The sequence below is a fragment of the Saccopteryx leptura genome, chromosome 7 (assembly GCF_036850995.1).
Source record: "Saccopteryx leptura isolate mSacLep1 chromosome 7, mSacLep1_pri_phased_curated, whole genome shotgun sequence".
Lineage (NCBI taxonomy): Eukaryota > Metazoa > Chordata > Mammalia > Chiroptera > Emballonuridae > Saccopteryx > Saccopteryx leptura.
This window is the reverse complement of record NC_089509.1, coordinates 91,941,305-91,968,665: the sequence shown is the minus strand read 5'-3', so window position 1 is coordinate 91,968,665 and position 27,361 is coordinate 91,941,305. Positions and strand designations below refer to the sequence as shown.

Here is a 27,361-nt window from a genome sequence, read left to right as displayed (position 1 = left end):
GAATCCAGGCATCATAAGAAAATTCGGAAAACTTAAAATTTGTCCGAAAAATGTGCCATGTAGAAATCTAAGCAGGGGACAATTTGGGAGTAGGTGGCCAGTGTGCTGTGCCCTGTCCTTGTATCTTCACTCATTCGGAGCTTCAGGTTACAGAGCTCAGAGCTTCTCCTGGCTCCAGGGGCAAAGTTGTCATTGCTGTGCAAAAAGCAACACGGTGTGGAAATGATGGGCCTGCACTAATGTCCGAGCAGGAAGAGGCTGCTGCCATGCCAGGGTGGAGATTCTGAATATAGCACTCAGCGGCCAGTCAGCTGGAACGCCTTCCGCCTCTCAAAAGCCTTCCGCCTCTCGGACGGCAACTTGCTCGCTGATTTCTTCGATGGCTGCGCTCAGCAGGCGCCGCGGCAGCTCTTGGGGCAGAAGCAGTCCTGTCCTCTCAGTGCCTGTGAAAGCACCCGCCCTGCACATGAAGGAACTGACAGGTGTCGGCTGCAGGTGAAAGCAGCAAACGAACGGTCTGGAATGCTGGGTGCTCTCGGTTGGAGGCTCCAGTGGACCAGGAGGAAATATGTCTAGAAAGAACACCAGCTTCTACAAGAAAGGGAACCAGATTGCAGGAAGTCTCCTCACAGGAAGGGAACAGTGTGAGTCAGACCTCGAGGGACCTTTATTTATCCCACAGTCATGGTGTTGTGCCGTTTGCTTTGTGTGCAGAACTGCTGGCTGGCCAGCCACAGGAGGGTCAGGGCCCTGGTGGGCAGTAGAGACCCCCAGAAGAGGAGTCTACCCCAGCACTTAACCCTGCAGCCTGCCCTGAGGCTTGGCTTAAATCCGGTATCAGCTCGGACCTCAGTTTCCCAGCAGACAAAACCGAAAGAAAAAGAAATTAATAATACTCATCATACTCTTACCCTCCTACCACTCTCAAAGGGATGACACATAGACAAATCACTTTGAACTCTTAGATGAAAGGTGCTCTGTAAACCTGAGGTCTCATCAACTGTAATTGTTACGGTAATTATTTTAATGATAATAATGATGATAATGGGAGAAGGGAGGGTGAGGTGGGGACAAAACCTCCTGCCTGGAGACAAAGAAAAACTCTTCCATGAAAACCTGCATCAGGTTCCCTTCTGCTCCCAGCACTCAACCATCCCTTTCAAACCACCGATGCCTGGGCTGAAAAATTATTTACTTTTTTCCTTTTCAATAAAACAATTATTTGTTCCACCGTTCTCCCTCTTGCTCGCTCTCTGGTGTGTCTGGCTTTGCCCTGACAGCTCAGCCATGGACTGTTTACATGTCTCGCTCACCCTCCAAGACTCTGGTTCAGCTCCATTGACACTAAAGGCAGGAGAATTCTCTCTGTGTGAGGAATCAATTACTTCCGCTGACACTCTATTACTAGCCCTCACATCTTCGGATTCCAGATAGAGAGCAAGGTGGGGGGGGGGATAGCAGGGAATTTGAAGAGGATGGTGAGGGTGAGGGGGGGCTGGAGGAGATCAGGGCAGGAGGAGGTGGACGACAGGGAGGCTGACCGAGACTTATTGATGGAGAGTCAAGACCTCCAGCTTGTATTTATAGACAGAAAGATCTCTCTCTCCTTGACTGCCCTGCTGGCATCCGGAGGTGACCACACGGCAGGAAGAGGCAAAGAAAAGGAATAAAAAAGAGGAAAGGAAAAGACTTGTTAAGAATAGCTGAGGAAATCAGAGAGGTCCCAAATACCTCAGCACTGGGACAGCAGATGACAGCTCTAAGTACAGGGACACAGGTGTAAGAGAGCAGCTTTGGCGGCAGGCTTCAAATCCCAGGCCTACCATTACTACCTGTGCGATCTCTCGGGGCCTCAGTAACCCCATCTGCTAAATGGGAATACCAGTAGTACCAGATCCACTGGCTTGTTATCGAAGTGAAACATGGAAAGTTCTTGGTGTAGTAGCGTCTGATGCTTGTTAGGAGAACAATAAATGTTTGCTGTTATTGTCTCACTGTCAGTCCCTCCTCACCGCCTACAAACATACAGTTGAGGCAGAGGAGAAAAATACACATAGACTGCCAAGTTGCTTAGCTACAAAGCGAGGAGAAAAAAAAAAGCATAAAAAATCATGTGGATTTTTCTTGATTATGCTTTGCTCCTCTCCCAAACCTAAGCCCAACTCACATTTTCTTTCCTTTCAAGTTTTATGTTGACCCAGTTAACATTTTTCTCCGTTGACTCTGCAATCAACTGAGATGAGTTGTGAGGCGCTAGGCCCTCTAATGAAGGACAAGTATGGAAGCTCTTTTCTAGGAGGAAAGACAAGGATGGCTGATAACATTTTTTTCCAGGATGACTTATCGAGCCTGACCTGTGGTGGCGCAGTGGGATAAAGCGTCGACCTGGAACGCTGAGGTCACTGGTTTGAAACCCTGGGCTTGCCTGGTCAAGGCACTTATGGGAGTTGATGCTTCCTGCCCCTCCCCCTTCTCTTTCTCTCTCTCTCGCTCCTCCCCTCCTCTCTGAAAATTGAATAAAGTCTTAAAAAAAAAGAGTTATAATAATTAAAAAAAAGATGACTTATCGAGGCAGAAGCAGGAGAATAGAATTAAATTATCTGATGGGTTTCCCTTAATCCAAAGGATTCAAGCCTGTTTGCCACTAAAAAGGACAAAAGAGAATATATATCTATATATATTCCCCTCATAGGACTCATGACCAAAAGCAAACACACAAATCCTTTTTTAGAAAAATCTAATTTCTTTACTTGGTCTGTTTCCTTTTCCTCTTTATCCCCTCCACACCCAGAGCTCCCACTGAATGTCTGAAGACACTCTCACCGGGTGTAATTAGACGAGAGAATTACACCGAGTTACATGGGGTGAGATGCAGGCCTTCTGGGACCTCTGGGTTCAGAGAAGGTGCCGGGGCTGAGAGGCAGAACAAGTGGGATTGTGTGTTACAAAATCTCAAGTGATTTTTCTCAACCAGGAGATAAAGCACATTGTTAAGACGGACGTCCATGGTGAAGCTTGCATTTGGAGAGCGGCGATTGCGACATCGCCTGTTTAAAAACAAACTGCCAACTGTTCCTTAACCTTGGTAGGAGGAGAACAGTCTGTGGTGTTTTTTCTCATTCCTTCAGCAAGCTAAGTTTCTGGGTGGAGTCCTTGGTCAAGGTTGGTAAATGTGGGGTCAGCTGCCAGCTGAGCTGGAGTCAGCAGGACCGCTCCCGTTTATTGTTTTATTGCTCCATGTACCTGGAGGGGGCGCTGTTTCTGTTATGAGCAGGGTTGTTGCAATACAGAAAAGTGTTGCTGCTCATTGGTTCCTTGGGGGAATCAGGATATTTCTGTAGTTGGGCAGCCAGTACATCTGGAATAAGGTCGTGAGTAATTGCCAGAAGGTCTATCCTGAGTGCAAGACACACTCTTGAACTACAGAGAACTCTCCTTCTGCTTTGATTTCTAGAGACTCAGGCGGACACCAGCTGGAGCTATACCTCCAGTCGGACAGTGTGACCTCCCGCCATCTCTTCCTCAGACATAGTCCTATGTAGGAGTAAACTGATGAGCAGAGCCTAATCCAAAGTGTTACTTGGACTTTCCCAGGCAACCCCACTTTCAGGCATTAAACTGGGGTTCCTGGGCATAAGGTATGAGACCCAGAGACCCTGATCAGGGAGGGTAGGGGCAGCAGAGAATCCCCATAATCTCAGTCTTTCCTGCTTCCTGACCACAGCCTCTCTCTGAAATGGTGGAAATTGTCTGGCCAGCAAACAAAATTAAATAGCAATGCTCAGGCACCTTTTTGCCAATAAGAGGGTTTGCATCAGCAAGTCACAAGGGTAGTCCTTTAATTACTATGGTCCTGAAGTCATTAGATAGATTTCTGCTTGCCTTTGACATGTTGCTCTCTGCCTGGATCACCACCCATACATACGTCCCCTTTGCCTGGTTAACTTCTTCCGGATTGGTACAGGCATCACCTCCTCCAGGAAGCTTTCTCTGTTATTTCTGGCCTGGGCTGGATCTCAGTGCTGTGGGCTCACATACATGTCCATTATCATGTCCCCAGTCAGAATGCATGGTGTTGGGGGAGGCAGTAAAGCATTAAGAGTAAAGAGCACAGGTTTCAAAGTAGGGTATTCCAGCTTAAAAACCCTTCCCTGCCACTTGGGTCAGCTGCTTAACTCCTTTGAGCACAAGTCTCTCTGACTATACAATGAAAAATGTAAGAATGACTTCACGGGTTTTTGTTGCAAGAATCAAATGAGATGATGTAAGAGAATGCGTAGGTGAATGCGCTCTGCATGTGGCAACTTTATCATCAGTGAGTCTATGTTTTTACTTGCTTCCTCCTCCTGAACCCTAAGTCCCCAAAGGCAAAGGGTACAATTTTACTCATCACTGCATTCCCAATGCTCTAGCATGCTTGGCACATAGTAGGTTCTTAATAACTGTTTTTGGATGAATAAATGAATGGTCTATTGACATTTTATAGGGAAGAGACCAAATTACAGAGAGCTTAGAGACAGCCACAGCCTGCGTCTGATCTTTCTGCTGTCATTATGTCACATCACAAGATGGACAAATACAGAAGACAGCTCTGTCAGCCTTCCGATGCTGGTTCATGCCATGCTGACCTATGTCTTGGCATCTCAAACATAAAATATCACTAAAACAATCACCTGCACACACCTGCTTAGCACCCTCTAGGCCTAGGTGCCCTAGGGATATAGACAAGAAATAGGTGGCCCATGCCCCTTAGAGAATTTACATGCTCAGAACATAAGATGACCACACATGAACTAAAAGCAAGCAAGCAAGCAAATCAAGGTGATATGCAATGCTCTGAGTTTAGAGTCAGGGGTCCATAGGAGAAACCTGGAGAAATCAGGAAACCAAGGGGGTATAGAGGGGAGCATGCAGCTGTGTAGCTGGACACTGAGGGGGAGGGGCGGGGTGGAGAGTCTGAGCGCCGGGCTCTCCGAGGGTCCCATGCAGATGTAAGGTTGTATCTGGCTGTTTGACTGAAATCGAGGGTGTTTACTAAGCACAGGAAGTCAATGTTGGCTGGGTGTGGAGGGGCCAGATCATTGAGGTCTGGTCTGTTTCCTCTGTTTACTGTAGTCGATTCATCAACTGCTACCTTTCTAAGGTCTCATCCCCTACTTTGGGAGATACAGACAACATCCAGGATTTTGAGGGCGTCTTTGGTCATAAATAAAAACAGGAGCACCTTGTTTATCCAGGACACGTACTTAGAGGTCAAATATCCCAAACCTCAAATATCCAGAACGTGGGGCTGGGGGTGGGGTGAGAGATGGTTTCAGAAGAAAACTCACGAACAGCTCAGTTAATGCTGAGGACTCCAGCAGCGAGGCTCTCAGACGGTGTCCCCTCCTCGCTCTGCTGTGAGCTTGGCTGGCAGGGGTCACGCAGCCATGCTGGCCCTGGGGCTGCACTGACTTGGGGGCAAAGCTCAGATCTCAGAACCAAAACTTCCCAATGGACCAGCAATTGTCAATCTTTTTTATATCATGGCATATATAATTAATAAAATTCTGCGGCATACCAAAAAATGTTTTGTTTTGTGTTTTGCTGATCTGATAAAAAAATAGATATCGTTTTTGAAAACAGATAGCTATTGTTGTGTTGACTATAGTCATTTTGTTTTATTTGACAGTCTAAGGCAGGGGTCTCAAACTCAACTCAGCATGTGGGCCGCAGAGCAAGATCACAGCCATTCGGCAGGCCGCACTAGGTCTACAAAAGGCAACTGTTACGCAACACTTTTCTCACTGCAGTTGAAAACAAAAACAATCAATACAACAAACACAATCGTACATGCAGTTTACTCAGTGTCACAAAACGACCAGAAACTGTAGTTCGCATCACAACTGCTGTTAACTAAGCTAATATCTAGCTAGGATGCTAGAGAAATAAAAAATACAAGTAGGCCCCTAGGCTTACTTAATTTTATCCAAAATATTTTGAACTTTGTGGATTAGTCTGCGGGCTGCACAAAATTGTTCAGTGGGCCGCATGCGGCCCGTGGGCCGCGAGTTTGAGACCCCTGGTCTAAGGGAACAGAGGTCAGTGCCCCTGACTAAATAGTTAGGTACTGCATGTTTTAAAAAATCTTGTGGCACTCTGGTTGAAACTCTTTGCGATAGACAGCAAGACCTTCTGAAGCCAAGTCCATACCCACTATAAAGAGTAAAAACAAAGGAAGGGAGTCAGAAGAGGAAGGCTCCAGGAGCTGGGTTACTCACAACAGGAAGTGACAGCAAGAGTGCAGACAGACCCAAACGTTCCATGGCCAAACACAGAGACGCTAACACAGTGCTAGTCTATTGTGCACCTACGTTAATGAGGAGTTATCATCATCATCATCATCATCGCAGTTTTGCAGAACCTTCAGAAACTGAGGCCTGGGAAGTTTAAAAGGTCAATAAAAACTCAACCCCTAAGTCCGTCTGATCCAAATGTGACATGACCCAGCCTGCCCGTCACAAAAGGTGAACTTTAGAATTGGAAGCCTGAATCATAAAAACAAAAAAAAAAAAAATCAGAACAAAACCCGTTGACTCTCCTTAGTTTTGGTTTTGTTTCAGAAGACGGAAGTGTGGCACCGGCTTCCCAAGGTCCTTCAGCAGCAGGTAACCGTTTTAGAAAGGACTTTCGGAGCTTTAAAGGGGTATGTGTTAGTACCTGGCAGTTTCACCCAGACGACGCGTTGTTCTTCAGTGCCCCATGGTGAACCAGACAGTGCGCTGAACACACACAGAAAGTCATTCGTGTCGACTGCCGGGTGAGCTTTAAGTGAAGAATGTTCTTTCAAGTATTCCTAGTGGTTTCTGTACTTTGTAAAACAAGTTTTTCTAGATACCCATCTGGAAATGACCAGTTCTTAAAAGGACCCAGGCCCTCGATTTGGGTGTACTGGGTGGAGCCTCAGGGCTGGGCTGCTATAATGCCTGCGTGAGGAGGGCTCAGGAACAAGCTGTATGCATCATGGGGGGGGGGGGGGGTTCAAAATGCATATATTTTAGATTTCAGAAGTGGAAAATTATTCAATTTTGTGTGTTCACCCTGCTGGCTGATGACTCGTGTCAAAGGCAGCGAGCGAATGCTCTTCTCACCATGAGAAGCAAAGTGGCTTCTCTCTGTTTGCTCAGATAGCCCTGAGTTTCGCCCCTTTGTCCCTGAGCCACACCAACCTGGCAGGGTCAATGGCCCTCTGGTGTGTGCCCACAGCTGGTGACTAGGCCCCAGAGCGGCCTGTGGCTGCTGGGACTTTGGATTCTTAGGAACAGCCTGAGGGAGGAGTTGGGAGCGCACAGCAGATGGTGGCCTTGGAGGGCGCTGACTCAGGCAGAGCTGAGGCTTGTGAGTGAAAGTTTCCAAGCAGACAGCGCGATTAAACGCAACAAAATTCCCAAGCAGTGGTTAGGGGAAGAGGTCTCCGTCTGGGGTTTATTCACTATTGGCCTAAACCTTTGGGGTTGTTCATTTCAAGGCACAGACTGCCAACTGCCCTGGCCAGGACAGCCCTCTCCCATCAGGGCCCATGCCCAGGTCCCGGGGCAATCTCTGCAGTTACTCCTGCCCAAGGGAAGAAGAGGGGAAAAGGCGAGGTGCGGCTGCCTCTCTGACTTCCTTACTCCTGTTCCTTTCTGCAGGGGTGGTTCTGCTGTGCCCTCTCATCAGAAGGACTGGTCAGGCAGTTTTCTTTTGGTAAGCATCCGCCCGATGGGCTTCGAGAGCCAAATCCAATTCGAAACACGCACCCGAAATGGAAGGAGAAAGGAGGCTAATTTCCTTTGATAGTAAGTGCTTTCCAAACCCAGGAGCTCTCCTGGAACAGAAATGAGAGAGGGAAAGAGAGGAAGGAGGAACAAGACAGAACTTCCAGGACTTCAATTAGATTAATTGTTCCTTTCACAGGAAAGTGAAACAAGGCAGTTGGGGGAGAAGCCTATTTATTCTGAATGCAAATAGCCAGGGAAGAATGTTAAAAAATACCTTGCAGAGTAAGAGGTTGCGAGAACCGGATGTGTCTTTCTAAATACAAAAATTAATCAGGATGTGAGAGAAATGAGGGGTAGGGGGAAGGGCCGGGATGGGGGAGGAAGAGAGGATGAAGGATGAGGTTAAGTAGCAGAGGCTTGACCCCAACAGACCCTTTCTGACAATTTGGCATTGGGGGAGAGAGACCCCCAGAAAGATTCTTTTTTTTCTGAACTTCCTGACCTTTCTGGTTCAAGCCAGAAGCACAGAATGAGGGAGCGCAAGAAAAACAGGAAGCTACTTAGTGAAGATGATAAGCCCGAAGATAACCTGTCATTGGGCTGCTTCCCCGACTCCAACGACTCCTCCTCCGCAGTAAGAAGCTCCATGGTCTTTCCGCTACCACAGGCTCCAGCAGTGAGCTGTCCCCATCGCCCGCCCCGTACAGGGAGGGAGGAACCCCTGCAGGGAACGGGGACCCTGCGGCCCCCAAACAGGGCAGCAGCATGTTTTCCTGGCCTCTCACACTTCAAAACATGTTGAAAGCCATGCTCACGCGCTCCTGAGTTTTCCTTCCAAAGCCACGTCTTCTCCCTCTGCCACTATGAATATACATAAGATGACCTCTTAGCAACTTCCCTGGGAGATTTGCTGGCATAAGCATAACAGAATTTGGCCCTCAGTCGGGAGAGGTGCTTAGTCAAATTTCTCTGAGCTCAGACCCAAGCTCTCTGTGCATTATTCTTTGGCGTGTGCCAACCTCCTGCAGCCCAGCCAGAGGCACCAAGAACAAAAACACCTTCTATAGAAGGTCTTCTAACAGAAATTCTTGGTAAAGTTTGCTGGCAGGGAAGGGGCAGCCTTGAGAATCTGTGCACAAGTATGTAAGGGTGTGCATTGAACTCAGACAAAGAGGAAGTGATGACTTGCCCTGTGTCATTCATTAAGTCAAGGGAGGATCTGTGATTAGAAACCCATCTTATGATTCTTTGTCACATGAGGCTTCCATCCAGGAAACCCTTGGGTTTTCAACACAGACTACCTCTTGTTGGAGGAAAACCATGATGGAGGTGAAAAGTAGTCCTCAGAGAGTAACACTGACATCGACTCACAGTGTCAGGGCCCAGCACTGGCTAGAGAGGATCCCGCCCCCTCTGTGAGGAAGCGCTGGCTGGGCCTAGGCCTGGGCCTGTGCCTTTCCCGCCAGCTGGACATGAAATGCGCTGATCATGAGAAAGGCTCAGACTATTTATTGATTACAAGGGGGCACTGAACACCCATCAGAGAAGTGGCACTTGGTAGGTGCTCATCTGGAACAGGACATGACCAGGACTGCACGTTCTTTCCTGCCCAGAACTGTCCCTCGTCTCAATGAGAAAGCACTACAAAATAGAGCCCAGAAAGCACGTTCCCATTCCTGACACGGCACCGCTGCCTGCATCCTCCCCTTCGTTTATGGGCACTCCGTGTTAACATGGCATTTCTGACGCGCTCACAGATGTTTAAATATCTACGTGGCGTCTCCAACGACACACGTTTCCCCAGTGACAGAACTGATGTGAGACCGGCTGAGTCACCTCGGGTGATGGACTTGAGTTCTCTGGGCTTTGGTTTTTCCTCACTGTGGCAAAACGGAGGCCACACTGACCTCCATATCCCAGGGCCATTGTGAGAACTGAATGGATGGATGTTTATAAAGCAATTAGAAGAATGTTTTTTTAGATAAACCCAGCTCTGAGACCCTCACCTGTGCAGCACAGATACCAAGAACAATGCGAATCTTAGACCTTCCAGCGGAGACTCAGATATTTGACTGTATGGAAACCAGCTGCCGCTTCCTAAGATAACAGCCTGATCCTCTAGGGCTGGATGCAGAGGAAATCCCCACTTGGGGGTTTGGCTACTATTTTATTAAGGAAGCCGGTGGGGTTCCTACATGTGGCAGCAGCAGTGGAAATGGGGAGATCACCAAGCGGAAGCAAAGCCTGAAGTCAAGAGCTGGCCTTGTGTAGCCCACCCCCGCCCTGCCCCAACAGGGAACTGTCACTGCCAGCTTTGGGAGACAGGATGCTATTCTTCACACAATTCGCTCAAGAAGGCTCTTTCCTCCATACTATGGGACCTACTGGGCCTTTACGTTCCCCTGAAAGAGAACACCATTTTGGGTTTCCCTCGGGCCGGGGCCGGCCGGCTGAGAAGCCCCGGTGTTAGGGGGGTAGCCGCTGGGGGTGGCAGCGTCAGAGCCCGGGGTGGGTGGGAGTGTGTCTCATGGCGGGTGCCCACCAGTGGGCAGGAGGGTGCTTACTTGCAGTCATGCTTCTCGATTTCAAAGTGAGGGTTGAAGTTGAGGACGATCTTCTGGTTGGGTTCCGGGGCGTAGATAATCCACTCGCAGTTCTGGTGAGATGGGTAGTCCTGGGGGTAACCTGGGGAGGTGATGTAGCCAGCGTCTTTGGAATTCAAACGACCTCCGCAGGGGGGGTCTGGAAGAGAAGGCAGACAACCCGAAGAACTTCAAATATGTGCCAGCATTTTTCCCTTCTCCCTGACTCTCTTCTCTACCAGTGGCTGACTGAAACTGTTTACAGACCTTTTATGGCAGAACAGAAAACTAACCTACTTACTCATTCAGTGGAAGAGATTATTTCAGCTCATCCCCGCCCCCCCCCCAACCCGACTGAACACACACACACACACACACACAAACACACACACACACACTCCCCAAATGAAAATATCCTAGGAAATGGTTGTAAATATTCCTAATCACATGCTCTGGGATTTTAAAAACAAAAAACGAGAAAACTACAAAATTAACATACCTCCCTGCCTTTTCCTGTCTCCCTGCCTTGGTCATCTTCTGCGTTCATTCAAAGCTCTCATCTCTATCTTTACCTCATAAATCCTTCCTGGTCTCCAGTGTCGCCCAGCCCAGCCCAGCCCAGCCCAGGCGGCCAGAAGTAATGGCTCCGGTCTGACAAGAGTGGTTTTGTGGTGCTGACCCACAAGCAAGCCTGGTAACAATTACATGGGATGCGGAGGAAGCATTTCCAGCTTTGGGCCAGAACAGGCCCAGGAGGGTGATTGCAGCCTTTTTCTTTTCTTTTTTTAAAGAAAGAAAATGCAAAAGCCCCAAACACTTAATTCCACACACACCACAAATTTGATTTATTATTTCATTACACACCGAGTGGAAAATCTGCATTGGAGAATCCACCGACGCTGACCTCAGAGTTTCGACAAAGAGTGCTTTGTGCTGAGTGGATGGCTGTGTTTTTTTCCCCGAGCTTTCTGCCCACTGTCCCTCCTGCCTGGTCACCACCACCAGAGTGTGCTGCTGCTTTGTCCAGTGGTAACCGACCCCTGGAAAGGCGACTGCCTGCCGGGAGCAGCTGCTCCCCCTTCCCAACCGTGCCCGGCTGGAGGTAAACGGCTTCACGTGTGCCAGGAGGGAAGGGGGGGGGCGATCTTCAAAGGCAGAAAAGGTGGGTGATGACATTTGAATAACCTCATCTATTTGGGAGTGAAGTTCTTGAATCCCTAGGAGGGGTTCCTGGGAAATGGGGGGGCTTTGCTTAATACCACAGTAGAACAGGGGACAAGAAGGCACAGGAGACCCGGAAATATTCAGAAGCCTCTTGGAGACCTTCCTGAGAGTTTGCCTCTCTTAGCATCAATCACGATTTAATATCGCCATCTGCATGGAGCAGCGTGGGCCCGTGAATTATGGATGAGGGCTCAGCAGCCACCCTGCAGGACGGGGTCTCTCTCCCGTGTTCACTCTTTGAGGGAAAGGGTCATGCATTTTTTAACTCTACAGGTGCACTTTACTATTCCCTGTGCCGACTGGCATTACTGTCTTTCAGAACGCCGCTTTAGATTACCAGGCTGACAGGCTCTAAATGCATAAAAGATGGGCACCCCTGCACAGTGGCGGTTGGGACGGACAGGTCCGCACAAGTAGCCTGTTAGGCATCGTGCCTCCAAGAGCTCAAACTGGGCCCTGCTGAACTGCCCAGAATCTAATGGATTCAGGTTCCATTTCCTACTGGGTGGAAAACAAAAGCAGGCTATTTCCTCTGGCTAGCAGAGACCACTTCATCCTCTAACTGATGACCCTGCACCCTCCCCAGTCCGGGAGGACAATGGGCCCGGCCCTCCTGCCCTGGTGATGAGGCCAGCGCTGAGGCCCGGTGCCACCGTTTCCTCCGCAGCCACTTACCACAGGTTTTCCAGGTGCCCATGCCACTCCCCCAAGCTGGGCACCTCACATCCTTTAGCAGGTCAGGCTGTGGCCCTTTCGTCCTGGCTCAGGTAGGTGTGTGACATAGGACTGAGGGTGCCTTCTGAGAAGGCGGAAGTGTGGGGACTTAGCTCACCAGCTGATTCACCAAGCTAGCAGGAGAGGAAATTTTCTACAGAAAGAAGAACTTCACCCCCTCAACTCCCCCACTTGCCAAGTTCAAGCTTTCGGGAATTAGAGCAGGCACACACAATCAGGGGGCAAGGACAGGAAACTTCCTGTGAGAAGGTCTCATTTATGACACCAGCAGTCATCACTTCCCCACTGAAGAAAAAATTTAAACTATATATGTCCCGCAGCTGACTGCCTCTTCTGCTGGTAAAAACTTCACTCAAAGGAAAAGGAGTAACCCATTTCTTTTTTTTCTGTCCTCTTTGTCTGAAGAAAATCAAGGCACTCTTTAAACTATTTGAGAACTCATTAAAGCATGTGCTTTTCTTGTATGTCATTAGCCTTTCCAATACACAAACATGTTTAAACTCACATTCTTGTTTGGATGGCACTCACATGCAGAAACACACACAGATACCAAACATACATCGGGCACACGGTCCTATTAGGAACGAACATTTTAGTCCTGTACACACTTTCACACCCTTAAAGAATATATCACACATCATTTGCATAGACATAGATTCATGGAGGTAAATACTAGAATTTCCATCTCTGTGTCACTTGGAGAAAACCAACTTCTTGAAAGGTATCAGCAAAAAAATTATAAAGAAAACACACTTAATCCTTCTATGCCTCCTCTTGATAACTGATGTTTCATTTCCAGGTTTGGGGAGCCTCCATTTCTAAAATACAAACCACCTCCAAAGAAAAAGGGCCCGGGCTTTCTTTCTCTCTCTCTCTCTCTCTCTCTCTCTCTCTCTCTCTTTCTTTCTTTCTTTCTTTCTTTCTTTTTTTTTTTTTTTTTGTATTTTTCTGAAGTTGGACACGGGAGGCAGTTAGACTCCCGCATGCGCCCGACCGGGATCCACCCGACATGCCCACTAGGGGGCGATGCTCTGCCCAACTGGGGCGTTACTCTGTTGCATCCAGAGCCATTCTAGCGCCTGAGGCAGAGGCCACAGAGCCATCCTCAGTGCCCAGGCCAACTTTGCTCCAATGGAGCCTTGGCTGCGGGAGGGGAAGAGAGAGACAGAGAGGAAGGAGAGGGGGAGGGGTGGAGAAGCAGATGGGCGCCTCTCCTGTGTGCCCTGGCCGGGAATCGAACCCGGGACTCCTGCACGCCAGGTCGACGCTCTACCACTGAGCCAACCGACCAGGGCCTCCGGGCTTTCTTTTGAAGGAAGAGCTATGCCACCCAGTCCTTGGGAGGCCTGGCCTGTGTCAGGAAAGGAACAGCATAACAGCGCCCCGCCCCCAGGAGTCCAGCCCAGCTGAGAAAGAAGAAAGTTGAACTCTAGGGCAAACAAACCCCTTTAGGCCAATATGCACACAGAGAAGGGAAGTTGACCCTGTTGCAGTTTGAGCTACTGAGCCTGTTTGGTGAGTTGGCAAGGGACTTCTTTCTCTAATGATTTTGTGAATAGCTTTTACCCGGGGAGAATTTGTTTCCTAAAGAGAAGCAGGAAAACTCAGGCCTGGAACTGTTCAGAGAAGTTTCCTCCTACATCTGAGATGGGCCAGGTCAGGACAAAGACCTGAGACTCAAGGATGAAAGGATTAAAGTGACATCTCTAGACCAGTGGTTTTCAACCCTTTTTACACTTGGGAACTGGTGAAAATAGGAGAATTATATCAGGGTACACTAATGCAGAAATTTCCCTGAGCATAAGCGAATTCGACTAAGATCCTTGGGTCTATAATGTTCATACAACATCAGGGTGGTTAACTCTTTTGCGGACTGGCATAAAATTTCTGGTGGATTGGTCCATGGACCGGTCACTGAAACACACTGCTCTAGACAACAGTATGCTAATAAAGAGGGTAAAGGAGGTCAACTACATGGTAACAGAAGGAGACTAAACTCTGGGTGGTGAACACACAGATGCAGGATACAAATAATGTATTATAAAACTGTACACCTGAAACTTATATAATGTTTTAACTAAGGTTCCCTCAATAAATCTAATTTAAAAATGTAATTTTAAATAAAGAGAATATTATGTTCTAAAGTCACAAAGGTATGATTCCCCCACCCATAATGTCTACTTAGGTGTTTTTATTTGATATATAAAATATCAGAGTATTTCTGACATTCCACCCCGCCCTTCCTCCTTCCCTCTCTCCCTCAGGCGCCCTTGGCTTTGCCAGTGGCCCCGAGTACCATCTGATGCTGCCTTGGGGTAACCAGACCCTGTCACCTTCCTACAGAACCCAATTTCAGACAACTCACTGATTCTTAGTAATATTTTATTTTTAGAAAATATTAAGAAGCAGTAAAAGAAAATATTTTTTTCAAATCTGGTCCGCTTTCTAAGGAAACTCAACTGGAGTTGTTTTAAAGAAACATGTATGGCCTGAACTTGAAATAATAGTCATTAAAAACTGAAGCCTGACTAGAGTGAGGACTTCTAAATGATCAGAATCAGAACAGTCAGACACACCAGGAGACACCAGGCAAACAGCCCGCTAACAGTCATACAATAAAAGAACAATCAAGATCACTTGGTATAGCCGAATTGAAGGATAAAGTCCTTGGCAAAAAAAAAAACAAAATATAAACAAACAAACAACAACAAAAAAAAAAACAGGGAAATTTTGGATTGGTTGGATGTGGGATTGGAGGGTGTTGTTAAAGGTGGGTCTGGGGTCATGGGACCAAGTCACTAGGAAGGGACGGGGCTGCTGCTATCAGTAAGAAGAGAGATGCAGCACCTGATTCTCAACTCAGTGACCTTCAGTGACCTTCCTGGGTCTCAGCTGCCTACACTGTAATTCAATGAGTGGACTGAATTAAGTGTGTAGTTTTCAAAATTCTTTTTAGAAGTGTTTGTTTGTTTTTTTTCTTGAACAAAACTCAACCCTGAACTCAAACGTGCAAAGCAGCTTCAAGTGGAGCTCTGCTTAGGTACAGGAATGGAGGGCGGCCAGAGCTGGTGTCGTGGCCAGGCCCCGAAGTCCCTCTCCTCATCTCTGAGGGGCCTTCTCTGTAAGAAACCCGGCCTTCCTGGCACTGGGTTTGAAACCCACTGAACCAGACATCAGTCCCTGGTTACTTTAAAATGCCAAGGAAAAGAGAAAGAGCAGAGGATTAGAATACATCTTATTTTTTACATGCACCTGAGGGCACTTGGTGGAGAAAAGTAGTGGGTCACATTTCCACTAAAATAATAAACTTTTTACTTTATAATTTATCCTTTATCCACAGCATAATCCCATCCCATTCCTATTCCCAGAGCATTGTTTTCATTTAATTAATTGGCAAGGCAAAGAAGCTCTTTCTCCTACTTATAAAGAAAAGGATGTCACACCCTGCCACTTAGCCAGGAAGAAGTCTTATATTTGAGTATGGTCTTACCACCAACAAGTGGTGTGACCTGGGGTAAGTGAGTAAATAACTCGGGGCCTTTGTTTTCTCATCTTTAAAATGAGGAGAGTGAGTCTGTAGGTCAGTTCCAGTTCTAAAATTCAAAGCCCGTATAATGAGCTGGAGAAAAGATCCTTAACCCGTAGATGAACCAAAAACGAAAGGTTCTCTACCCTCCTAGACAGCCGGATTGTGTGTTCAAGGTGTTACTCCTGTTTCACCTGTTTTAGGTAAGCCCAAAACAGAACTCCAGGATTCTTCAGATGAACATGTCCGTCTTGCATTATGGAGAGTTCAAATGTCTCTTTTTAATCACATTAGCTCTACTGACGTGGGTTTCTTTTCTTAACTGAGTTTGCGGCTGCATATTTATAAATATTATGGATACATGGATCTGTGTGTGAGCCTGTAGACAACAGGGATGCATAAAAAGAAAGACCAAAAAGAGTTTCTTAAAATCCCTTGCCCAGATCACTGAGATCCTCTGCTCAGGGTTTTAACCAAATTTTGTTCACTTACCCTAGATAAGCTGATTTTTAAGAGTTTTTTTTTTCTTCTGTGTGCTGAGGCTGGATTTTGTTTTATTCAAAGCGACTTCAGCCTGTCACAAGACAGTCTCATAAAATCTGTATCTTGGCTTAAGCTAGAAAGAAATGAGCCAATCCATCAGCCCAGGAATGCGGCTGTTTGACCACTTCCTAGGGCAACTGGGAAGGGATGCAATCTATTCAATTTATGGGGCCGGGTGGCAGTGAATGATGCACTCCTGAAGGCACAGCAAATGGAAATCCCTGTGAACTTTTGCAGTGATAAAGTTCAAAATCTGAATAAAAGAATTTCTGGAAGGGCAGGAAGGCGGGGATCTGAAAGCAGGAGAGGAAGCCAGCACGTGAGCGTGAGCGTGGAAAAAGAGGAGAGGAAGACAGCAAATCCCTTCTCCTAGAACACCTCCAATGATTCACCAAGGAGAGAACTTGGGTCTGGAAACAGGGCCTTGGAAAGTCTCTTGCCTTCTATCTGGATTCTAAAAATGGACCTTTGTTTAATCGTTAAAATGTAAGTTTGATGCGATTACCTCCCTGACCTCGAATCATGCCACCTGTGATAACCTTGTTATTTGTCATCTTATATCATAAACAAATGCAATTCCAATAGGGCAGCCAATATAATATCATTAGTTTATATTTATGTCCACTCTTTTCCAGCCTTCATTGCAAATGCAATTTTGATGCCATTGATGAGAGATCTGGGATTACAATTCCTGTCCATTTCAACAGACATTTGGGGAAGGAAATAGAAGAAGAAGAATTTTGAGGTCTCTCCAAAAACCAAAGGAGGGGGAAAAAAAGGTAATATAATATATTTTTTTCATTAACTTTGATTAACTGAAGGTTTATGTTGAAACATCAATGGCTCCCCATTGGTTAGTAGATGAAATCTAAACCCCTTGGCCTAGCAATTTAGGCCTTGCATTTAGCCTGAGCTACTATATATTTCCAACCTTATTTGCAATTATTTCCCTCCACACATTCTAAACTGCAGCTTTTGAGTGTTACCCCAAAGAAACCGGCTGTCCAATTCTCTGCCCCCACCCTCCCCTTTCCCCGTAGACCTTTCCTCACTCCGAATCCCATGCTATTCTCTCAGTCCAGGTTTAGCTGCAGTCTCCGCCCTCCCTGGTCCCCCTCACCAAGGGCACGCTTTCCCCCCGCCCTCTCTCAAACCTGGAAGCCTGAAGCTCTTCAGCATCCTCTGAGGTGTGTGAGAGCTCCGGCCAGCCTCGGTCCCGCTGCTGGACCATGGCCAACTTGAGGGCAGGGCTGCCTTCTGATTCGTCTTTGGCAAACCTAGTAGGGATCAAACCCAGAGCCTTTCCCAAGAGTCAGTCTCCATGAGGTTTGATGAATTAATAAATTACTAATTGCCTAAAGTAACACCAAAAGTATCAGAAGGGATCACAGACTCGGAGAAAGCCTTGTCCCACATTGTGTCTCCAGCACTTAACACCTTCTGGGCTCCCTGTCCCTACAGGCACCCTGCTGCCTGTCTGCCTGGCCCTCCTTGCTGTGTCCTGGAAACCAGGCTAAGTGGCCCTCCTTGCTGTGTGTCCTGGAAACCAGGCTCTGTGCTCCTTCCCAGCCCACAGCTGCTATTAAGTCGGAACTTTTTTTTTCATGGTGAACTGAATGTTGAAATAATTTGTTTGGGATAATAATACCTAGTCATAAGTCAGGGACAGTTAGTGTGAACTATGTTTCTGAAGATACCCCAACCTCAGATAATAATGATAAAGTTCAAATGACAACTTGCATTGTAATTCTAATAATGGTAAAAATAATATATTGGAGGGTTTCCTTGCCCCTTCATTCCAGCCCTCCACCCTCCCAAAGGCAAGTTATAAATATTTGTTGTTAGTAGCACCAGGAAGATGCAAACTACTGCTTCATCGCTAAAGTTGTGCTGGGAATGCACTGTTTCTTGCTGAGTTTTAGTTCATTTCTCCCTACCCATCCCCCTGCCCCGGGCCCCAAAAATGCCTTTTGGGCACATCTGTTTTATTTTTCCCCCTTTATCAAAACAATTATTATTACCACTCAGTCCAGTAATTTGCAATTTCCTTTATCTTTTTCACTGAATGACCGGCCAGATCCCTGGTTATCACGGGATCTTTGGAGGCAGCGAGCGGGGTCACCCTGGACGTGTGCATTAGCTGGCCAGCAGCGCCAGCCACTGCACACCACAGGGAGGGGTTTCCTCTTGTTAGTCCCAGGCCCCTTCCTTTTTTTTCTGGATTAGATCATGGTTCTTTTATGAAGACCCAGAGGGAAATGGGATTATTAAGAGTCTTGCTGGGTAAAAGCTACTTTGTCTTTATGATGACTTTTTTGAGTTCAGCTGCTGAGTGTCCTTAATGCCAGAGTTGAAATTATTACACATTCGGGTGTGTGTGGGGGGGCCTTCAACACCGAGATCCCTGCTGAGCACACTTTCCTGATGAAGGATAAAAGAGAAGAAGATGAGAAAAAGGAGAGATTAAAAAAAATAATAAGTAGAGGCGAGAAAGTGGAAGAACAAGAAGAGAAAAAAAATCTAAAGAGAAGTGTATCTAAGATGAGAACCCAGCAGAGAAAGTCTGTCTCCGAAGAACAGAGTGCTGAGAGATAATCTGATGCTTACAGAACACAGGCAAAGGTTTAGTGGGGTAAGAGCTGAGAAGGAATAATTATTTACTTATTAAAAAAAACTCATAAAAATAACATAAACTTACCACAGTGGTTATAAGTGTGCTTTCTGTGATACAGTTAACCCCACTGAAGCTGTTTTAAAGATGAAATGACTTTGGAATAGGAAGAAAAATCACACCTATGAAGTAGGCTATTTTTATTATCAAACACGCTTTACAGACCGGGAAACTGAGGCACAGAGAGATTTTTTTTTTTTTTTTAAGTATTTTGGATCACTGGGCTGGCAAGTGGCTGGGCTGGGTTTTAAACCCAGGAGGTCTGGCTCAATGCTTCAAGAAGCTGGAAGTCCCAATGAAGTTCTCCCTCAAACTTCTATGTGACAAACTTATTTATTGGCATTTAGGGACAGACAAATGTTTTGCCTGTTTGAAACTCCTTTTTCTCTTCCTGTGCCAGGAATCTGTCTGTGTGGACAATGGGAGATGTGTTCAAGGCTGGGGTGTGAGAAGGCTGGAAGCACTTAACACCTTCTCCACGCCTGTTCCCACAGGCACCCTGCTCCTGGTCCCCAACCTCTCTTTCCTGTGGACCAGAAACCAGGGTCTGTGTTTGGGGGCGGGAGGGGGAGGGAAATGCTTAGGCCTGAAACTATGTGTCACAACAGTGGAGGGTTTTTCTTTTTTTTGGTTGGCAACTTCCCTTTTTCTTCTTTCTTCTTATCCCTACTCTTCGTCTATGCTAAATACCACGTTGTTATTGTTCTACTGGATAGGAGCAGCATTTTCAGAAATGGGGGATTTATTTTTATAGCACAGCTGGTCTGCCAAAGGTCACATAATTTGGCAACGTTCCCAGTGGTTAAAAATTAATTTCTCCTTATTAATACAACCAAGGTCCCATAGGATCAGAGCTCAGCCTTATCTAAACTTGACAGCTTCCTAAACCTTTAGAAGATGCTTTCTCCTGGAGGACCAGCCACACTACAAGGCCACTGTGTCCAGGAATCCAACCCAACTGAATCCTGAATCCTTTTGGGTAAGAAAACCATTAAGCCTTCGGCCATTTCTCATCAAGGCACATAAAGCTTTCAAACATGCTGTGGGCTTGCCATGACACACTTCTATAGTATCTTCCCGAAATGGGTTAATTTTTTTTTAAGTGAGTTCTTTACCTGGAAGGAACAGTACAAAGGCCAACTTTTGGGGATCAAACACATGTCTGCCACTTAAGGAGGGTACCTTAAAGACTGTCCAGTGGCAAATGATGGTTAGATGATATAATACATCAAATATGTTATGATATTACAAACTACTTCCTAGACGTCACTTTTCTTTTTTTTTCTTTTTTTTTTTTTTTAATCTTTCTGAAGCTGGAAACGGGGAGAGACAATCAGACAGACTCCCGCATGTGCCCGACCGGGATCCACCCGGCATGCCCACCAGGGGCGACGCTCTGCCCACCAGGGGGCGATGCTCTGCCACAACCAGAGCCACTGTAGCGCCTGGGGCAGAGGCCAAGGAGCCATCCCCAGTGCCCGGGCCATCTTTGCTCCAATGGAACCTTGGCTGCGGGAGGGGAAGAGAGAGACAGAGAGGAAGGGGGGGGGTGGAGAAGCAAATGGACGCTTCTCCTATGTGTCCTGGCCGGGAATCGAACCCGGGTCCCCCGCACGCCAGGCCGACGCTCTACCGCTGAGCCAACCGGCCAGGGCCTAGACGTCACTTTTCAAGTGCTATCTTGCAGTGTACAAAATTAAAATGGTATTATGCTTCTTCTCTGTCCTTTAAAAAAGAAAAATAACATTTCTATTTGCTAAAGTCTTTCAAAACTGGACTTTCAGGGAAATATAGTCTGAAAACTCTTTACCAATGAGCTTAGCTCTGAATTCTGCCAACTCAGAATTGTTCCACAGTTGGGTTACTCAAATCCAGTTCTTCTCTTGATCGCTTTAATGAGCAGCTGAGTGAAAGGGAAAACACCAGGCGGGCTACTCAGAGTTATCTAGTCCCTGGTGCCTCTCCCCACTGATCCCCCCCAACTGTTATTTGCATTCATGCCTTTCAATTCAATTCATGTGGGCTGGTGTTTGGGCCCCTAGCTTCTTCTATACCAAGAAGATAGAAAGTGGCCTTTCATTGCCCCCGGGTAGACTTTACATTCAATAGCAGGGGTTGACAGCCATTTGGTAGACTGCAGGGGTTCTGTCTGGATAGCCCCAGGTTCCAATCACAGCAGACCTTCCAACTTTCATTTTGCCAGTTGGGTGCTCTGTGGCTCAAACTGAGGGCTCCACATAATGACCAAGTCCAAACCTGCGGTGCTGCCTGAGCATTCACAGTTCTACCAGGCACATCTTGGACAAGAAGGGGCTTGCCCTGAAGCCCTCATGGGGAGCGCTCCTCTTCCCGCTCGCTCCTTTGCCCTGTGTGCTCTGTTGGCAACAGGCAAGTTTCCCTACCTCCAGTGGCAGTTTATGGGGTAAAGTTTACTGGGCACCCATGGAATGCAGGCATGAGATCAGTCCCCACAGTTCAGGGTAGGCTGTCTGTGTAGAATCTAGGAGTTTATAGTTTTGTTGCAAATTATTATGCCTGTTCATAATTATCCCGTATTTGGGGGAAAGAGAGGCTAAAATAGAAACCCTCTTCAAACTTCTCCAGTGCCTAGAACGTTATTGCTTCTCTATCAGGATTTGTTTGAGCCCAGACCTGTCTCCTACAGTCAATTTACACCTCTTATCTGATCATTTCAGACAGAAGGTTGAATTGAGCGCGTCTGCCCGTGTCCATGGCAATGGTGTTAAAACCCAGGCACGATCAAAGCTTTCCAGGCAGAGGCGGGGTGCGAGAGGCAGGTTACAGGGTCTGGGTTCTTTTGGCACTTAGTGGTGTGGACATGGGGGTTGGGGTTTGCCACCATCTAAAGAAACCCATTGTCAGGGCCTGAATGATTTCCTGAGCATAAACTAGTCCCCCGCGGACCACGATTAGCTCCAGCAAAGGGGAGTTTCGTGGCCAGGCGCTGATAGGGAACGGCTAGCGCCAGGGGGCTCTCCTCTCTCTCTGAAACCGAAAGGAAGAGGGGAGGCGGAGGGAGGGAAGCAAGCAGTGAGCACACGCCAATAAACCAGGGCGTGCATTCCCTCCCCTTCCAGACAAATTCAACTGGAGCCGCAGAAGCGGTGACACGGTGAGCCAGATTCCCTCAGCTTGGCCTGGAAAGCTGAGTCCCACCCCAACACCCCCCACCCCCCATTCCCAGGGCGTGGACCGGTTCTTTCGACCACCGTCCCCGCCAGCCCCAGGGCCTTAGCTGTGTGGGTGTGTTCCCCCTCCGGCCCCCAGCAGCCCGGCGGCCCGGACCTGGTGGGAAAACCTGCGGTGCAGTCAGCCCCAGGCAAAGGGTGGGGGCAGCCATTTAATCACAGCTCGCCTCCCCTCCATTAACTTGTGTTGGTATTAAAAAGAAATCAATCAGTGAAAATGAAGCATTGGCCGTGAATAGTTCTTTTTCTCACGTGGAAAAGCAAAGAGCGAGGAGGCGGGGGAAGGGAGGCTCTCTGGCGACTGCAGAGGTTTCTCCCGAGCAGGGAACTGCAGCCACGACTTAACTTTCTGGCAATCGGCTGCGTAGAAGAAAAGCCGCAGGCTTCTCCCAGGGGGTGTCCTTACTTAGGAGGAGGAGGAGGGGACAAGGCCGGAGGAGTTGGAGTCGGCCAACTTTGCCCAGCTTGCGCCTCGGTTTTGCTTTCACTGGGAATATTTTTGTCTAATAGAATGTTTATGGATCGCTCCGCTCTGCTTCTGCGGCGTAGCCCAAACAAATCGATGCGGGGTTACAGACGGCCCTGGGGGTTGGGGTGGGCCGGGGGGCTCCACGTCCCTACCACGTGGATGCCCGCGCCGCGTGCTCTTCACCTGTTTCTGCGCCCCGCAGGCGCTTGGCACGCGGCGCTACTGGAGGCAATGCAAGTTGCGCACATTCCCGCGGCTCCAGCTGGCTCCTCTCCGTCTCTCTCCGCCCTCGGCTGGAGATCCCACCCCGGCTTCCCGCCAGCCAGCTCGGCAGCGCTCAGATCCCCGGTCCCTCCTGCCCCGGGTCTCAGCCCTCCAAAGCCGACAGTCCACGGGTTGGGAAGGAGGGGGTGTGCTGTGCGCAGAATGCAATGCGGGAGGCAGAGGGGGAGCTCCGGGCAGGTCCAGCGAGCGGCCCGAGTCCCCGAGCAGAGGGAGGCGGAAAGGCTGCGGCGCTGCTGTGTGGCCAGGCGGAAAGGCTGCGGCGCTGCCGTGTGGCCAGGCAGAAAGGCTGCGGCGCGGCGCTGCCGTGTGGCCAGGCAGAAAGGCTGCGGCGCTGCCGTGTGGCCAGGCAGCATGACACGCAGGGGGAGGGGGTGTGGGGCCGGTATGCACCGCCTGCCAGTTCCAGAGGCCGCCTGCCACGGGGATATTTGCTCAATTGCTTCCCCGCTTGCACCTTCCACCCTCCCTTCTCCTGACTCCTCGGAATGGGCTCCCGCCGCCGCCGCCGCCGCCGCGCAGGCCGCAGGCTGGGCCCGGCCCCTCCAGGCCGGGTGCACTGGGTGAGTCAGAGGTCTCGCTGGCCTCGCCCTTTGCCACCCGCCGCCAGCTGCCGGAGGCCAGTGGGCTGTTCCCACGGAAAGTCCGAGCAGCCCGCGGCTTGAGATCGCCTTTCCGGGGAGCTGGAGAGTATCTACCCCTGGGTGGGTCCCAACTCCTCGTACAGCTTAGAGGTCCCACTCTCATCCGAGGCGGTCTACGGCCTCATAGTAGGTGACCTGCTCCACAACCCCGCGCTTCTGGGCTTTTCTAGAAGTGACGCAGCGCAGCTGGAGGCTGGGGTGGTGGGGCTGTGCAGAGAACGCGGGAGGCAGGTGGCGAGCGGGAGTGGGTCCCATCCGGTGTCACACATACACGTACACACTGCACTCTACATAGCGCTTGGGGACAGATGTGCGAACATCTGGGGTTGAAGATGGCCCCTAAGTCTTCAGGACCCCTCCTGCTTTGCACAGCACACAGAATCTGAAGGGGTGTGTGTGTGTGTGTGTGTGTGTGTGTGTGTGTGTGTCGGTGTGCGCGTCAGTGTCCGCGCACTCTCGTACTCGCACACCGAGGCCTACCAGCTACCGTGTCTGAATACATAATATACCGTGGGCATACTCAATGCGCGCTCGCGTGCGTGTGTGCACACACACAGCGAATCACACAAACATACATAATTTATGCAGCCTTCAGGTCTGTGGGATGTAATTTCATTTCACTTCAAACTGGGAACTTAGAATTAAGGCAACAGGGAGTAGGGAGGCACAGGAAATCTCCCCAAGTGGGACCTGCACCCATCTCTTTGATTTGATTTGTAGCTACCCTGAAGACCAGTTATGGCAGAGGAGGCGCAGCAAGAATGTGGATTTGGAGAGCAAGAGCAATCCTCAATCTTCTTCCCCTTCAAATAAACACCCGAGCTTAAAGTGGAGTGTGTGCGTGTGCTGGGGGTGAGAACCAGGTACCAAGCACAAACTTCCCCCTTAGTCAAAGCAGGCTCCCACTGGACCCACTAGCTGCTGTGATGGGGAGAGGTGCCCAAGAGGCTGCCAGGGGTTAGCTTTACTCTGCAGCACGGAGCCTTGGAAGTGCCATAGGGTAAGGTAAGGGCACTTCAAGGAAGGCTTTTTTTCCTTTCCCTTTTCTGTCTTTCCTCCATAGATGGTTTCCTCATTCTCAATCACCTGTAGCAGCTTCTAAGAGTTTTGTCATATTCCAGATACTGTTCTCAAAGGGGAGAGTGGCTCACCCTGGAACGTGGTGTGGGGAAGGAAGGAGAGTCTCCCCAGCTTCCCTGAAACCAGAGATCCCTGCTAAGGGAGTGTACCCCTTGCCAGCCAGACCCCCCCCCCAACACACACACACACACACACACACACACACACACACACACACACACACACACACCCGGTGGCCCCAGACATTCAGGGCCTTCCGTGCTTATCTCTGCACTTAGTCCACACACCCTTTTGGCAGTGGTTGAGAACAAATTCCACTCAGAAGTTTCTAACCACTTCACAAGAGAGACCTTGGAGGGCCTTGGAGCTTGTTTTATCCAGTAGTAATTTTTTTTTTTTAAGGAACATGATTTACTTTCCGAGAAAACACATGGATGCAGGAAAGAGAACACGGCTGATTAACCGCCTTGGTTGCCAGCAGCACCCGGCCCCAAGCCCCTAGCTCAGCTGAAAGCCAACTTGCTCCATCAGCCTGAGCCCTGTGGTTCTGAGGCGTATTGGTACATTCTGCAAAGAATCTACAGCATTGGAAAACCAAAACTAGACCCTTGCCTTTCCCAAGCCCTTCAGTTAACATTGCTCAATGTAGCTAAGTGGAGGGAATGCAAATGATTTATATTTCGCTGGCTAGGTTGAAGAAACTCAAGGGAGATGTGCTCTGCTTCAAGACAGGGGAAAAAAAATTCCAAAAAACTGTAATGCAAAAAGGCTTTGTAGTATTTTTAAACCTTTGATTCAGTCCATATGTGACATCTGAACACCGCCAAATTCTGTTTCAAAACACACACACATACACACACACACACACACTCCTAACAGGAGGCTAAAGTTGGGTTTTAGCAGCAGTGGTGGTGTAGGTAGGGTGAGCCCGATGGAATCTCTCTTAAATTATTCAGTATTGAGAAAGCCTCCTTCTGTGCCATTCCTTGTGCCCCCTTTGCACTAGCAGTTACTTTTAAAGGGGAAGCATGTTGAAATGAATAGGAAAAACTTTCAGGGGCTTACCTGGTTGGCCTCTCACTTCGAGTCCTGAAAAGTAGAGAGCTAAGAAAACCCAGGTGAGAGGAAACATATCCATTTTGGAGAAAGAGGATCTCCCCAGAGCTGGAGCTGTAGATTTCTTGTATAATGGTAAGTCTTTGTGTTTTTCTCGCTCTTAGTTTCTTCCTTACAGTGTCTTCCGCAGAGGTTTCTCTAATGGTCAGTGTTTCCCTTCTGGGTCCGGGCGGCCGGTCTTTACCTTTATTCTTGCTGGATCCCCACCTCACCAGGAGGAGGGTCGTTCTTGAAATCAGCAAAGAGGCAGCAAGCGGGGAAGGGGGAACGGGTTTCCTTTCTTAAAATAAAACGGATCTATGTCCTCTCCAGTTCCTCAAAGTATCATTTCCTTCATCCTACAACATCACGGTTATTTCCCGAAAGCCAAGCGTAAAAAAAAAATTATAATAAAAATAAAAGCCAAGACTTGTCTTGGGCATCACACGGCCCCCAGGCAGCTGTGTGATTTCAGAGGCGTAAACTGACACACATCCCAGGGCACCGGGACCTACACGAGGACTGAGGCACCCACCGCCGGACCGCCCGAGCGGGAGGCAGCCACCCTGCTCTTGCCCTCGCCGGGATCCCCTAACGGGATCCTCTCCCAACGGCTACACCCGTTTGGCCAGCCTCAAGAGGGGAGCCTGAGGAAGGAAGCTGTCGGTGCTGCCGCTGTTGCTGTTGCTGCTGGCGGTGCGGCGGAGGCGGCTGGGATCGCTTGGGAGTGAGCGAGCCCCTCTCCGAGTTCGCTCGCGCCCGCCTTCACCTCCACCTCTCCGAGTGTCTGCGCGCCTGAGGATGTGAGGATGTGCTGGGGGCGGGCTGCGGGCTGCTGCCTCGCTCGCGTTCTCTGCTTCCCCTCCGGCTCCCCCCTGCCTTTTCAGGCAGAGCAGCATGTGGATGTCAGAGCCGCGGCAGAGCTATCCGATTACGCGCCGGCTCAGGGCCCGCCCCTTCTGTGTTCCTGATTAAAGAGGCAGCCGCGGAGACTCGCGGCGCAGATCCGAACGCCGCGGCACCCAGCTCGGGCGGGGCGACGGCGGCTTCCCTCGGGCCGCAGCCGCTGGATCAAAGTTAAGGCAGCTCCCACCCAGCTGCCCCTCTCTCACCCGGCACCTCCCACCCACCTTGGGCTCCTCAGCCCCTGGCTGAGCTGAGCCGCCAGTGCGGAATGCCCGGAGAAGGAGCGCCCCCGAGCAACTCCAGGGCGCGCTGGCCTTGGCCGCGCGTCACCCCCGCCCGAGGGAGACTCCGCGGGAAACGGGGAAATCTTTGTTTCTCCCAATTCCCCGACTCCGATGCCACACACATAGAACCCAACACAATGTCACGCGCAATGGCGTTACAAGAGGAGTTGGGTGGTGCACGGTGTTTAGAGTAGGGAGCGCGGCGGCAGCTCAGCCACGCGTTCGCACAGGCAGCCGTGCGTGGCGGCAACACACACACATACTCAGTCCCTGCTGAATAAAACCCCAAACACCCTTCGTGTTCTACTCAGATCCTTTGTTGTGTCCCAAACACACTCCTCCTCTCTGAGGATTCACTTCTCCCTACGCCCC

General features: G+C 49.1%; 1 protein-coding gene across 2 annotated transcripts in view; it reads right to left on the bottom strand.

Moving 5' to 3' along the window:
* The window catches only part of NRP2 (neuropilin 2), a 121,564-nt gene extending 94,867 nt beyond the window's left edge, over positions 1-26,697 (bottom strand). The window contains exons 1-2 of one of the 2 annotated variants that reach the window (XM_066346358.1): positions 25,770-26,697; positions 10,304-10,481 (exon numbers count right to left, since the gene is read on the bottom strand). In XM_066346358.1, the coding sequence (XP_066202455.1) occupies positions 10,304-10,481; positions 25,770-25,842 (251 nt within the window). In that variant the 5' untranslated portion in view covers positions 25,843-26,697. The remainder of the gene's footprint in view (positions 1-10,303; positions 10,482-25,769) is intronic. The other variant, XM_066346357.1, reaches the window with a different exon arrangement.
* Positions 26,698-27,361: the final 664 nt, after the last annotated feature.